Source organism: Echiichthys vipera, assembly GCF_963691815.1.
Source record: "Echiichthys vipera genome assembly, chromosome: 6".
In the NCBI taxonomy this organism is placed as follows: Eukaryota; Metazoa; Chordata; class Actinopteri; order Perciformes; family Trachinidae; genus Echiichthys; species Echiichthys vipera.
This window is the reverse complement of record NC_139831.1, coordinates 14,938,985-14,952,899: the sequence shown is the minus strand read 5'-3', so window position 1 is coordinate 14,952,899 and position 13,915 is coordinate 14,938,985. Positions and strand designations below refer to the sequence as shown.

The window sequence follows — 13,915 nt, the reverse complement described above, 5'->3', positions numbered from 1 at the left end:
TTTGAATGGCCTTGTTGCTGAAATGTGTTATATAAATAAAATTGTCTTGCCTTGCCTTAATGCAAGTGTTACAGAAACAGTGTTTATAGACCTAGGCTTTGTGACAGCGATGTTTAGCCTCAAACACAGGATGTGATCCCAGTGTTCCTGGTTGCTTGAATGTAATTGTTGTTGTAGTGCAGAGGAAGGAACTTATCAGGAGTTTCCTTTAAAAGAGGAAAGTGCCCCCTTCCTTTCTGGAGAGGCAAACATTTTTGTGCTGAAAGAGTGACATGGGAGAAGAAAAAGAACAGTCCAGCACAGTTGGGATATGTAAGTTAATGGATTACATGCAGTTTGCCTCCATTGGCCATCCATTTTAATTCCACTGTTTGAATGTGGAGAAGTAACAGCTAGGATCCATTTCTCAGGTAAGAAAAAAAATTGATTGTTACTGATATTTATTGTAAATTGACTTGGATGAGGGTGTTTTATTTCAGCCAGTAGCATTACTCTGGTCATAACTTAAAAAAAAAAAAATCCCACAATTTTTTACTTAGCATCCTGGTTACCGCATGTCCTTTTTGTTACATTCAGATCTGTCTAAAACGATGTGTGCGCTTAAGATTACGGAGGTACAGTAACCTTGCCTGCCGGTTCAGCTATAAATGAAACATCAAACATAATTTTCTCATACATTTTTCAAATTGTCCCTCCTGACCTAAAAGTGACTGAAAAGCTGCATCTCGTTTTAACACCCTGGTCATGGACATATCAAGTCAGGGATGGGAAAAAAGGCGTTCTTAAACTTGAAAGTAATATTCTATATTTCTCTGAAACTTTGGATCATTATTTGTGCATGTGTGTATGAGTTGTACATGCTGTGTGAGTGCTGGTGAGCATATGTGTGTATGTGTGTGTGTGTGTGTTTGTGTTTGTGTGTGTTTTTCTCTTTGCATTTTACTTGCTGAGTTTAATCCTCTTGTTTTTTATTTTATGATCAATTAAAGAAAAAGATTAAAAAAAGATTTTAAATATCACTGCCTAACACAACATGAAATTTGACATGTGATGCTTTTCCTTCATCCTTTCAAGATAACATTTAGTTGATATGTATACTAGCATCTTGCAGTCGTAGCTGGGGGTGGAGGGTGATCCCGTTTGTGCTTGTATCCCACATCCTCCACACACAGCACAACCCTGTGAATACACTGTAGAATATACAGTACACACATGTGTATCTTGAAAATTAAATAGCACATCCTCTTACCCAATATCTTAAAACTCAAGACATACATTTTGTAGTTTTCCTCACACACTTTTTGTTTTTTTTATTGCTTTGAATTCCATATTATATAAGTAATTCCCCTTCTCATAATACATATCGTTCATAACGCTACAACAGACATTTAGCTTGCAGGTAGATTGCTAGTGCAAGCAATCTACCTGTCTTGCACACTCAAAGAATAGGCATCTAGACACCTAGATATGTTCACTGGGGAGGCAGATGTTGGATGATACTGTGATTTACCCAACCAGTCTGACATCTGACACTCATGTGTCATGCGGAGTGCAGCCAGATGGTGTCCTTGACTCCTGCAAGAATAAAAGAGGTTACCCAGTGTGATAGCTTGTTACTATACATTAGATCATATCTCTCTCTTATCGGCCTTTATTATTATGATACAATTAGATATCCTTGACATATAGACAATGTCACTTCTAGTGTGTCACATACATAGTGTCCTGAATTGCACAATTTCTCTATTGTAACGGTAACAGGAGTTTTATTTAGAATCCATTTTTATGTACTGGTAGAATGCATTGAATGATTTAGATTAATTTGTATTGTTCTGTATTTTCACTGACAAGATTTTAAGGAAATTATTATTTTTTTCCCTTTAATTTTAATGAATGTGTTTTCTGGGTAAAATACAACACATATACTTTACAGCTTTACCCAAGGAGGATTTTGTAAAATCTGCTTTCATTTTTTATTTAAAGGTATGAAGTGCAAATGAGCATCAAGTGCCTCCTGGACTAAAGCAAATGCATTTGGGAGACATGAGGAGATTTTCTCTCCAATAACAATAACAGGTTGAGGTTGATATTAAACTCTCTGTTTTCACTTGTTTACGCATAGAGCAAATGCTACCTGCGGTGATTATGACTCTGAATGATTAATGACTGTGCCAAAAGATAAGTCCTGGTTAGCAAGAGAAAACAACAAAATCAAGAAACTACAGAATTTGATTGTTTTATTCACAAAATTAACCCAGCCAAGATATATGTGCAACAATATCTTGTCACCATTTTATTCAGTTCAATAGAATATTTTTTGTGTATTTAAAAATAATGTATTGCATGTTATTCTGGGACTTAATGAAAGTAGTTACTGAATAGCATCACTTGTGCAACATACTCGAATGTGTGATCAAGACTGTACATATACATTTTGTGTTGCTTTTAATTAACAAAAATCATTAATTTAATGAGGATATTGTGGATAATCACTGTTGTGAAACAGTATTGTAACAAAGGGAAAGTCTGAGGCATGGCAAACAAGATGGCTTCCCTTATGGACAAAGAAAATCTTAGAGCAACTGAACCATTGCCGTTGTGGATACAGGAATTCAAAGCATGCATAGAAACTACAGTATCCAGTCACAGTATGCTGGTCCTTCTGGGCTCCAAAATAATACAATACAATGTAAAATATTTTTATATGCAGAGACAGCTCTTATTAATAATTCAGTGTTTTGCCTTTTGACTGTGAAAATAATGTTTGAAGCTCATCCACTCTTATTGTATCATTAGCATAAACACTAGGATATAAACAAAGGATAATCCTCACTTCATGCAGTCTTTCAGCCTCCTGTAGTTTCTACCATAGACTTGATTTGAATAATGCCATGACTTGATAATGGGCATTTCTTGATCTTATAGTAGTTGGAAAATCCGTGTCATAATAATAATCATAATCTTTGCCTCTATTGGATTGTGAAGAACATGATGATTAAAAGTAAAAGTGATATTGTCAGCTAATTTTAGGGGAAAGGACTATATAGCTTTAATTCGCTCACAAATGCTTCTGTCAATGAGGCACAAGCATGTATTTTATTCTCAGCATTAGATATGTTACTTTACTCAGAGAATGAAAGCAATGTGCTGTCTGTGAGTGGAAGATATTTAAACATATTTTTATAGGTCAGATCAATGCCTGTACTCATTAATAGCATGGGAAGTCTAGGTAGATACTAGTGAACACTCTTCCAAACCTGCAGTGGGAGGTTTGTGGAGGCAGATGAACGATCGTACAATATTGAATTCCAGCAGTTTGAGTGCAAGGGTCGTCTCTCACATTGGCATGCAAGTGGAAATTAGGGAACAAGTATAGAAAGACAGTGTCGGGATTTCATTTTCACCTATTTCACAGGAATGAAAGTGCACCGAAATTCTGTTAAGTCAGTGTGTGCTTGAAGTGATAACAAAAAACAAGTAAACAAAGCGTTAATAGGGAACTCAGGTGCAAATGGCTGATTGAGTTATTCTAATATAGATATCTATATATCCTGACCATGTAGTATTAAGCAGGTAAGATAGAAGAAGAAGAATTCCTTTATTAGTCCCGCAACGGGGAAATTTTATTTTTTCACTCTATTATTGTTATTCATGTTACACACACACAGGCCCGAAATACACACACATGCACAGACAGGACCTATATACATGCAATTAATGGAGAGATGTCAGAGCGAGGGGGCTGCCAGTGACCAGCGCCCCGAGCAGTTAGGGGTTCGGTGCCTTGCTCAACAGCACCTCGGCAGTGCCCAGGAGATGAACTGGCACCTCTCCAGCCACCAGTCCACGCTCCATTCATGGTCCACACAGGGACTCGAACCGGTGAACCACCGGTTCCAAGTCACCTATGGACTGAGCTACTGCCTGCTGTGTTTCAAAATACTTCATGCTTCACAATCCATTTTGAGTTCCAATCACCACATAGGCTTATAGAGCTTCCTTTGATGACTGGATCAAAATAAAGTACTGAAAACACCCATATCCAAGAGTGTAGCTGAATACCCTACAGCAGGGGTTTTCAACCTTTTTGGGCATGGGGGCTGGAAGTAGGCAAAGTTTTGTAGCAAACCAGCCTCACAGCAAACTATAGTTTCAGTAGGCATTTTCAAAGGCATTTTGATAACATTTATTTTCATAATCTTCATTCAGTGAATGTTTATGAACCTAAATTGGTTAGTTTTTATGAAGATTATTTCAGATACTGGCAGAAAATCATTGCAATGCAACGTGGAAGCTGTGCCCATGTAGGGTTACTTTGAATACATGTCTTTGTGTTGTGTTGCCACATTTTTCAACATATAAAACCCAGTGTCCTCCCTAACTTAACAACCTGATGGGTCCATGTAAAGGTCATCAGTTTTAATTATTTCTCCTTCAATTACGGAAAATAAAAGTTTATTTCATCCTTTGTGGATAAGCGGAAAGCTAAATTGCCCATCATACACCAGCTTCTTTTTCTTCTTCATTGGTGTTTAATGTTGCATTACCTGTCTGCTACCTGCAAAACCATCATTTATTTCAAACTGGTCAAGATTTTATTCACAGACCAACCACCGTTACTTTTTCTTGATAGAGGTAATTTAGATACAGCATAATTATTACTTCTGTAGATATTATATATATAGTCCATAAAAATATCTTTTAAAGGACCAATAAGCGGAAAATGCATTATTTCTAGACTGAAGGAATTAAAAAATCGCTACGTCAAGAACGAGAGGTGTAATTTGAACTGGAGTATAGGACGACTTCACACACCCGCTCTCTGTATTGATCTCTATGGTTGATCTCCATCCTCATATTTACAAGCTGGTCTGGCCACGCGTTCATGTGCGTTCATGTGCGTTCATGTGAAGCGCCGCCTCCTCCCTCCTCTCGGAGCTCTTGGCCCCCTCCCTCCCTATAAAACGCGACAGCCAGTGAGTAGTGGCAGTGGCAGTGGCAGCATTTATATTTATATGTTAATTAGCAGACACATGTAGCCTACTTCTGGGTCTGGTCATATTTTCAGTGTAACTTTAGTTTTGGCAAATTTTGGAAGGTGAATAAATAAGTTATAGGCTAAATAGAAATGCACACGGCTGCTGCAGCCGTTGCCTAATTTTTTTATTTTATTTAGACAGTTTAAGCTACTATTACCAGATCCATTAAATTACTTTTTAGCTATTAGCAGATCATTAAGCGGTAGATTGTATTTGCAGGAAAGCGGTTCACTGCCACCATTTTGTCAAGAAGTTACATTACTAAACTGTCTGCTAACACTATTAGTGGCGAACAGATACCGTTTGATGCTAATGGTTAAAAACTAAATTAGTGGCATAAAGATTCATTTACAGACAAACTAGCATAAACTTGACAAAAGGAAGTTTTCTTTCTTGCGCCATTATCACGCTCTAAATGACTTAATTGGTTAAAATTGTGTTGTTTTGCATGGTGTAGATATTCGCACGAGTCGAGTGTGTGTGTGTATGTGTGTGGGGGGGCATCTAATCGCAGTGTAATTATTAGTTTTGCTGTGTATATTTTAGAGCTATATCTTTTAACGACCCTATTTTTTTGCAAACCAGACATGACGTGGCTCTAGGGAATTATATTTTCTAAAATTCATTAGCATTTTCCAAGAATGGAAGTCGTGAATATTGAATTGAGGGTATTGTGAAGCATAATGAAGCCCATCCACATCATCAATTTTAATTGATTATCTTTGTAATAACTAGACAACTAAAGATCATGCACATTAACTGAATGAAGATGAAATCTGAAACTAAAATGCACATATCTCAAAATGCATTTTAATGCCCAGACTTTCTTAAAATCTTTCACGGATTATAAAAGAAATATCTTTTGTTCTTACAGAGAGATAATAATAATAATACATTTAATTTGAGGGCGCCTCTCTGGGCACTCGAGGACACCGTACAATTGCAAAATAGATAAAAATAAATAAAATAAATAAAAACACTAAGAAGGAAATACAAGACAGATAAGAAAAGACAATATGGATGGTTAGGTGGGGTAGGCAGTCCGGAATAGGTGAGTTTTTAGTTTTGAGATGATTGGCAGTCACGTGATGTGGACACAGGCCTATAGAAAAGACCATGGAAATACAGTAAAAACTTCACAATTTTAGAGCCATTATTGGGATGTTGATACGTTTCTCACGTATTTATGATACTTTTTGATGTGAGACTGGTTTGCTACCACTCTTTGCCGGCTTGCCTGCCCCCATATCCAAAAAGGTTGAGAACCCCTGCTGTAGGGTATTCTGTCTACTTGATTGGATCTGGGTGTTTCCAGTGCGTTGATACATTTGATGTGAGACTGGTTTGGTGGTGTTTTAAAAAAAAAAGAGTTAATCTGATTTATGTCTACACACACCATTATGGCCTTGGTGTGGTGCATGAGGTGAAATTATATCACACTTGATATCAGGTAGCGTAGCTATTTAAAGAAGAATTTGAAAATGTAAATGACAGTCAGTTGTCAGTGCATACAACCAATGACCTCTCGATCGAATCGAGACTCAATAGATAGTGACTGGGGGATGATCGGCTCTTGTCAGATAACATCTTTGCACCATTCACACGTGGTTGCAGCCTTGTTTTTGAGAATCACTGCCCTACAGCATACGGCCTATACTCTTTTGAAATGCTGGTGATGCCATCAGCATTGATCAAATGTCCCCTAATTACCGTGTGTGCTGTTCCACTGTCCCTTTGCCTTTGAAGTATGAGTCAATGTATGGTATCTCAATTACCTGCATGGTGCAGTATAAACCTTATGCAGAAGCAGGGTCTATTTCTGAAATGCAAAAGAAGCTCTGACTAGGGAAGAGGCAGCTTACTGACCTTGAAGGTTATCCTGTGTGTAGTTTTTCATGTGTGATCGCAAGGGGCTTTCAAGACAGTGACTGAAGAAGAATTTTTTTTCTGCATGGCTACATACACTGAGAAATTCCCCCATGGAGTTATGTTTGATGTGAGAATATCAGACTGTACATGTGTGAGATACATTTCACTTATTTTCAAGAGAGTTATTAATGTATCCTGCATTTCTGTTTATGGATGAGCATGAATATCTACAAACATCAATGGATTACAACCTCCTACTACAGTAATAGTTCTTGCAGGTTGTACAGTGTAGTCCCTCCTTGAGCAAGCAGTGATTTACTTTGTTACGGTGTGACCTCATCATCCTGGCTCTGTGATACTCCACCTCCCCCTCGCAGCAAGAGAAGGCAGCCCTGTTATCATACACGCACACACACACACACACACACACACACACACACACACACACACACACACACACACACACACACAAAATTCGATTCATACAAATATACACATACTAACACAGGGACACACATGACAGTAGCATAGGAGACTGGGCAGGGCTTGTGAGATTTTCTCATATTTCCAGAGTATATATGTCTATCTCTCAGAGAGAGTGTGTGTGTGTGTGTGTGTGTGTGTGTGTGTGTGTGTGTGTGTGTGTGTGTGTGTGTGTGTGTGTGTGTGTGTGTGTGTGTGTGTGTGTGTGTGTGCGTGCGTGTGTGTGTGTGTGTGTGTGCAGAGGAGAGACAAGCAAAGTGGGAGAGAGAGAGAGAGAAAGCGGAACAGGGGAGACGGAGGGGAGGGAGTGTGGATCATGCATGTGCATTAACTCAGCTCCAGCAGCACAGCAGCAGCAGCAGCAGCAGCAGCAGCAAACAGAAGCAGCAGCAGCACAGGAGGGAAAAATAGAGAAATAGACAGAGAGGGAGAGTTGGAGGGAGGGTAGTAGTCTCTGGCACAGGAACACAAACAAAAGCTGCAGAGGACTGCTTTCCATCTCCACTAAAAGAACAACGGAGGAGTAATAGAAGGAGGAGGGGGTGGTCATGATAGTAGGGAGACAATAACGGAACAGAAGAGGCACATTGTAGTCAGTGAGGACTGAAATCAAGGTTCTTCTCTTATCTGCTCTCCATGTTTTTGGGGACTAAACGTACCACAGCCTTCGTCTCCAAACCAAGAGGAGGATGTCTGTGTCGGGGAAGAAGGAATTTGACGTAAAGCAGATCCTTAGGCTGCGCTGGCGCTGGTTCAGCCATTCATCTCAAGGTTCGGCTGGTGGTGGAGGCGGTGGTGGTGGAGGTGTGGGAGGCTACATTCAGCAGGATGGCCTGGACCACAGAGGGACGCCTGTCCAGGGCCGGCTGAAGAGTCACTCAAGGGAAAGAGGCGTTGGAGGGCTACGGAAGACTAACAGCCCGGTCCACAGCATCTTGGCACCGACACCAGGGCCCACACCTGTCTGTGTCAGAGCGGGTCAGCAATCATGGCACCATCAGCAAAACACCATTCAGAGTCTCCAAGTCAACGAAGAGTCTTCAAAGAGCAGCTCCTCACCCAGCACCATGAGGAAAGAGGACTCCATCACTGGCCAGGAAGATGTGAAGAACAGCACAGAGGAACCTGCAGAGGTGGAGGCCAGAGAGAGGTATGACTGTTAGGAGACATTAGATTCTTAGGAGACACAGATGTATCAGTCCCCTTACATATTGTATGCTCAATTAGCAACCCCCCCCCCCCCCCCACCCCAGTAAAACGATTATGGGATGCTATTTTGCTAAGACATGGTTGCTTCACATTTCACAGTGAAAGTATAGCTGCTCGACAAAATCTGCATCTTAGACTAGAGAGTAGCTTTTTCCACTTCATTCAATATTTAAACTTCCATCCTGCATGTAGATCCTTTAATTAAGCTAAGATTAAATCATGTGCACAGCTATCATTTTTCAATTGACTCTGGCACGGCACCTGCCACCATGGGTCAGCTGGGGACCGCTCACTCTTATTGTCCACAGCATGTTAGGCAGGATAAACCAGTAAAGCATCCTTTTAATTATTCAGTGGGCCGAAAGCGGATGGCTTTTTTCCGCTCTCTTGTCTGTGTTGTGGTCCAGATTGCATGCACTGTATGACTTTGCCCAATTCCTCCAGAGTATTTCCTTTTTTACGTAGTACACTAATGCATTCTTACATAGAAAAGTGGATAGCGGGAAAGAGCCATTACATCACATAACACGTACCGGTCTACCGGACCTATAAAAAGAGGAAGCATTGCAATCACTTGAATTATCGAGACTGCTGGTACAAACGCTTAATAAGATCATATCATAGCTAGTGGCTGGCACAGGTTATTTATTTTCTACTATCATCTTACCACAAACCCTGATGCTAAACAGGGTTGAACAGTTTTTTTCCAGCTATAAATCCTACCGCCTGCTTTACCCAGGTGATGCCCCCCCCCCCCCCCCCCCCCCGTGATGCTACATCTTTCTCCAGGAAGTAAGCACATTAGCGAGGTGTGTGTGCTGTCTGACAGAGCACTAAAACAACCTCACATACAGGATGAAAAGACCAAGTCTCCCTTTTATCTTGTCTGTGACATTCTAAGGTGATTGGTCCTTAAGCTTTCCCATGTGCTCTTTGTTCTATGCACCTGGTGATGAAATGAACAATGGAAGTGTACCTGTCCTTTTGTGTGATATAGAGCTCACCACAATTAAACTGGTAATTTTGGATGCACTCTTTATCTACAGCCAAAAACGTGTCAATGTGGATTAAATGAACACCATGAGCAGTGGATGGACGAGTTTGTTGAACAGAACATGAATTATTTGGGGTAGTTTTGGAATCAGCTCGACATTCTGCTCCTCGTGTTGGTGTAATTGGCAGATGTTAATTTTTTGAGGTCCCTGTATGTAAAAAGAGCATGCATTAAAGATGTGCCTCATAGTAAAAATGTGTAACTCTCCAGCTCTCAAGGGGGGACCTTGAGTTCATGCTGGCCATGTAAAACACAGCGCAGCCATCAGATTTTGACAATGATACTGAAATATTAAAATGGTTCTGCTGTGATGGATAATATCTTTGCCTCAAATGCACTTGGTTGTAGTGATGTTCATTTATGAATTTGATAATAAGCAATTTAATTTTACATAAAAAGTAGATACCATTTTGTATTGGACAATATTGAGTACTGATCCAATACCAGAGCTCCAGTATCTAATACCAGTGCATTATGTGTATATTCATTTGTAATTTGTGCATACTTGTAAACCCATTAAAATAAAAAATCAAATCAGAAAATGAACCTTTCAATTACAGTTTATCATTGAATAGTTATCTTTTACATACATATTAAATCAATTAATTTTAGTTTTTTGATTATGCAGTGGCTTGAATAGCAAGAAAGACTGCAAAAATTACAAGATAAATAAATATGTGTGTCTGGCACTTTTCATTCAAGTTTGTGCATAATGGAAATGCAGCCACTCAATAACAGTAAAGGACTAGTTGCTGGAATGTTTGGACAAGCAATGCATCCGAAGATGTACAAAGTTGCACATTGAATTAGGCCAGTGACTGCATGACACATCATGGCTTGCATGGCTCTTCGGTGGCTAAGCAGATGTGTGGATGTCACTGAGATATGCACATTCATTTACTCCACCAGCTGGGTGGCCTTATTACGTCTCACATCATAAATCCTTGACACGTAATTTGTCACAATCCTTCAAGCTGAGTGAAGAAATGAGTTCTGCTGGCTGTGAAAAATACAAAAGTTGTAGCCGTTCCTCCATAGTTAGAAAATATGTCAGTCATTTTGCGGTACATGGCACACAGTGATGAATTCCATTCGAAGAAATTCATCCCATCACCTTATATTGCATTTTTTCCTTGATTTGGTTTCTGACTTTTGTTACTATTATTATTCAAGATAGCAGTTAAAATGAACTAACTGACAAAGTCAATGAGAGCAGCTCATCCTTATTGTGTGGCTGTACCTTATTGGAGTAAAAAAATGTGGTAAAAGGATTTAGAAGTCAGCCTGATGCTTGATATTCATATGGTTAATAAGGATAAATCATATACCGCATGCACATGTTCAGATAAGTTCACTGGTATTTAATGTGACAGGAAGGTTCTTGGAAACATAAACACTGAGCTCATGACACAGATTTTTTTTAATTTTTCAAATCTAGTTCATTAAGTTTTGAAGCACATTAAAAAAATGGGTATCATGAGTACAGAAGATGACTCAAAGGTCAGTGACTCTATGTCGGTATAATTATTCTTGTTCTGTTAACTTTCTCAATTGCAATTTATTAGGATTTCTTATCCCACTGACTGGTTTGTATCTACAGAGTTATTAAAATAAATGCAGTGAAGTAAGAAGCATATTACTGTGTTGTTTCCCATCCTTACTCCTATTGTTCTATAGTAATCTATGTACTGTATATTTGTTGTTTCCTTATGACTCTCATCCCAATAACCTCTCCCCATCGTTGGCAGAGAATATATGACAGAAGTTAACCTGAATGGAATGGAAACCCTGACCTCTCCCACATAAACACTAACAGAGGCTTGAGTCAGCGGGCTATTAGTTTGAATGATATCTCAATTCCCTCTCCACCGCCTTGGAAAAAAAAGATACCACCACCACCTCTCCCCCTGTCAACAGCAGTAATTCAGCTTTTTGTTGGATGTCTCACAACACCACAAGGCTTATAGGGTCTCGGTCTGCGTGTGACACATCCTACGGAGGCGTACTCAAGAGGCTATAAATTGCAAAATACTATATATCTATTGTAATCTCAATATGACATTCTCAGGGCTGATGGGAGATTTTGTGATGGCATATTGATTCTGAGCCTTCTTTAACTTTGCCAAATCAGCATTCTGTACACCAGTGCTTCCTAAACCTTCTCCGCAGGGCCTCCCTTTTGTAGATACAATTACTTTCAAGTCCCCCTCTTCTTATATGCATTAAGAAAAAGTTTTAGTTGAAGCAGGGTGTTTTGGAAGTTTTTTATGGAAGCTAAAGATCAAAACAGAGTATTCGGTAGCCCCCTCCTCCTTATGCTTTTGCAGAAGATGGTAAACAGAGATACAGCAGCATTATAGGCTGGACACATTCCTCATTTCTGCTCAAATGCAGATCAGACATCATCCCCCAAATTGGACCTAATTCAAAGAAAATTATCCCTGACACAGTTTTCTGTGAATCCTAAAAGGGCACTATTAGTAGGGAACGTGACTCTGTTCAACAGTGTCCTGAGGCACTCGTATACAGTAATTTGCATTAAAAAAAAAATAAAATCATAGAGGCATGGACAACTGTGAGGTAGCTGAAAATTTGATAGTGTAGACCATAAAATAACTAAATCATATCCATCTGCAGGAAGGTGTTTAGTATGTTTTCTGCAATACAAGTATGTATGGTTCAAATATGCAATGCAATTTAAGATCTGTTGTACGATTTGGGGGAGGGTGAAAATGATTCACCCTGGTTTAGGGTTAACATTAAAATATCACAAAGCCTAAGGTCTTAATCCCACCAACCTAGATAGATTGCAAATGCATATGGGATCTACGTATATGTTATATTATATTAGATGTAAATAAATTACAGACAATCCAACAAATGATGACAGCCTCATACACTGTGTGAGTTAACCTGCCATCAGCAAAGCAGCGAGGAGCTTTCTGCTAAGATCTGCACATTTTTCACTTACAGTACGCCCCCCAACCCCCAACGCACATGGAAGTTAGACCAAATTCCTCAGCATTACAATGCAGAGCTCAGCATTGTAATTACAGTTAATCTGTTCATTTAGTTATGAACAAGCACCGAGAATCTCAATAAGGAATTGAAATTTACCATACCAATAAAATAAACCATACGCATAAGGCAATTCCAATATTAATATGCTGTGCTTAACAACAAAAATAAATCTCTGTTTTGAAATATACTCACCTCCTGGCACATTATTCGTCAGTGGCTCCAAGTAGATATTTCACTTACGTGTGCAAGTCATTGATGGAGATTTTATTATGAAATGGACAGATATTTCGACACATGATTTTTCATCCTCACTATGCAATATGTAACCCCCCTTGATGCAGTTTTTTAATACTGTATAGAAAAAACAGGAATCGGTATGCAACCTGAGATGTTCATTAGCTTTCTACAGACTTCCTCCTGACTTGACTACTACACTATCACTTACTCTTTACAACATGTTCAGTTTTGGTTAAAAAACAGAGGGGAAAAGCTGTAAGGAGGCAATATTTTATTTCTGTTAACAGCAGTGGAAATTGCACTGCACCATAAAGGGCCTGCCGGTCACATTCAGAGCAGATTTCAAAAGGCATGGTTTCTGTATTCATCTCCATTTCCTCCATCATTATCAATATAAGTATGTCCGGTATAACAATGGTATCAGAAGAAGAATGTCTGTTGTGAGGCCTCTGTGAGATAGCAGAGTGCAGAGAGGAAAATCTATTTCTGCAGAGTTATCTTCTCAGCCTCACTGCTGGGATCAAGTTATTAAAGTCAGTGTATATATTTCTCTCTACCAAAAGCTGAATGACAGTAATACCGACTGTCAAAGCACAGAGGCATAAAGATCCCATGGAATATATATACTTGGCACATGCTGCATGAGGCTTTGTACAAGTTCTCAACCCAGCCCAAGCTTCTCAGCAGCCTTTAGGGGCAAATGGCTGTTATAATCCATTTTTGAAAAAGACATTTCCCATTTGGCCCAAGCAGGCACGACTTTCCCTCTTGTAGAGGAATAGAGTGGACAGTAGTTGGAATAAGACTGAAATTCTCAGCAACATATCTGACTCATACAGCTAGGTACTAAACCTGGCTGACAAACGCAAATCCTGAATCGTCCGTCCATTCATCTGGGAGGGCAGATTGGGCACAGTAAGAAGTCAGATATATCACAACAAACAGAACAGAGGAAGACACATGACATTTTAATATTCAAAATATTTCCTCAGTATTATTGTTA

General features: G+C 39.3%; 1 protein-coding gene across 2 annotated transcripts in view; it reads left to right on the top strand.

Moving 5' to 3' along the window:
• The first annotated feature begins 275 nt into the window (after positions 1-275).
• Positions 276-13,915, top strand: part of klhl4 (kelch-like family member 4) — a 32,158-nt gene continuing 18,518 nt past the window's right edge. Inside the window, exon 1 of one of the 2 annotated variants that reach the window (XM_083915046.1) lies at positions 276-410. Coding sequence is in view for 1 of the 2 variants with exons in the window: in XM_083915045.1 (XP_083771171.1) it covers positions 8,081-8,541 (461 nt within the window). In the remaining variant the exon portion in view is untranslated. Of the gene's footprint in view, positions 411-7,885; positions 8,542-13,915 lie in introns of those variants that run through there. The other variant, XM_083915045.1, reaches the window with a different exon arrangement.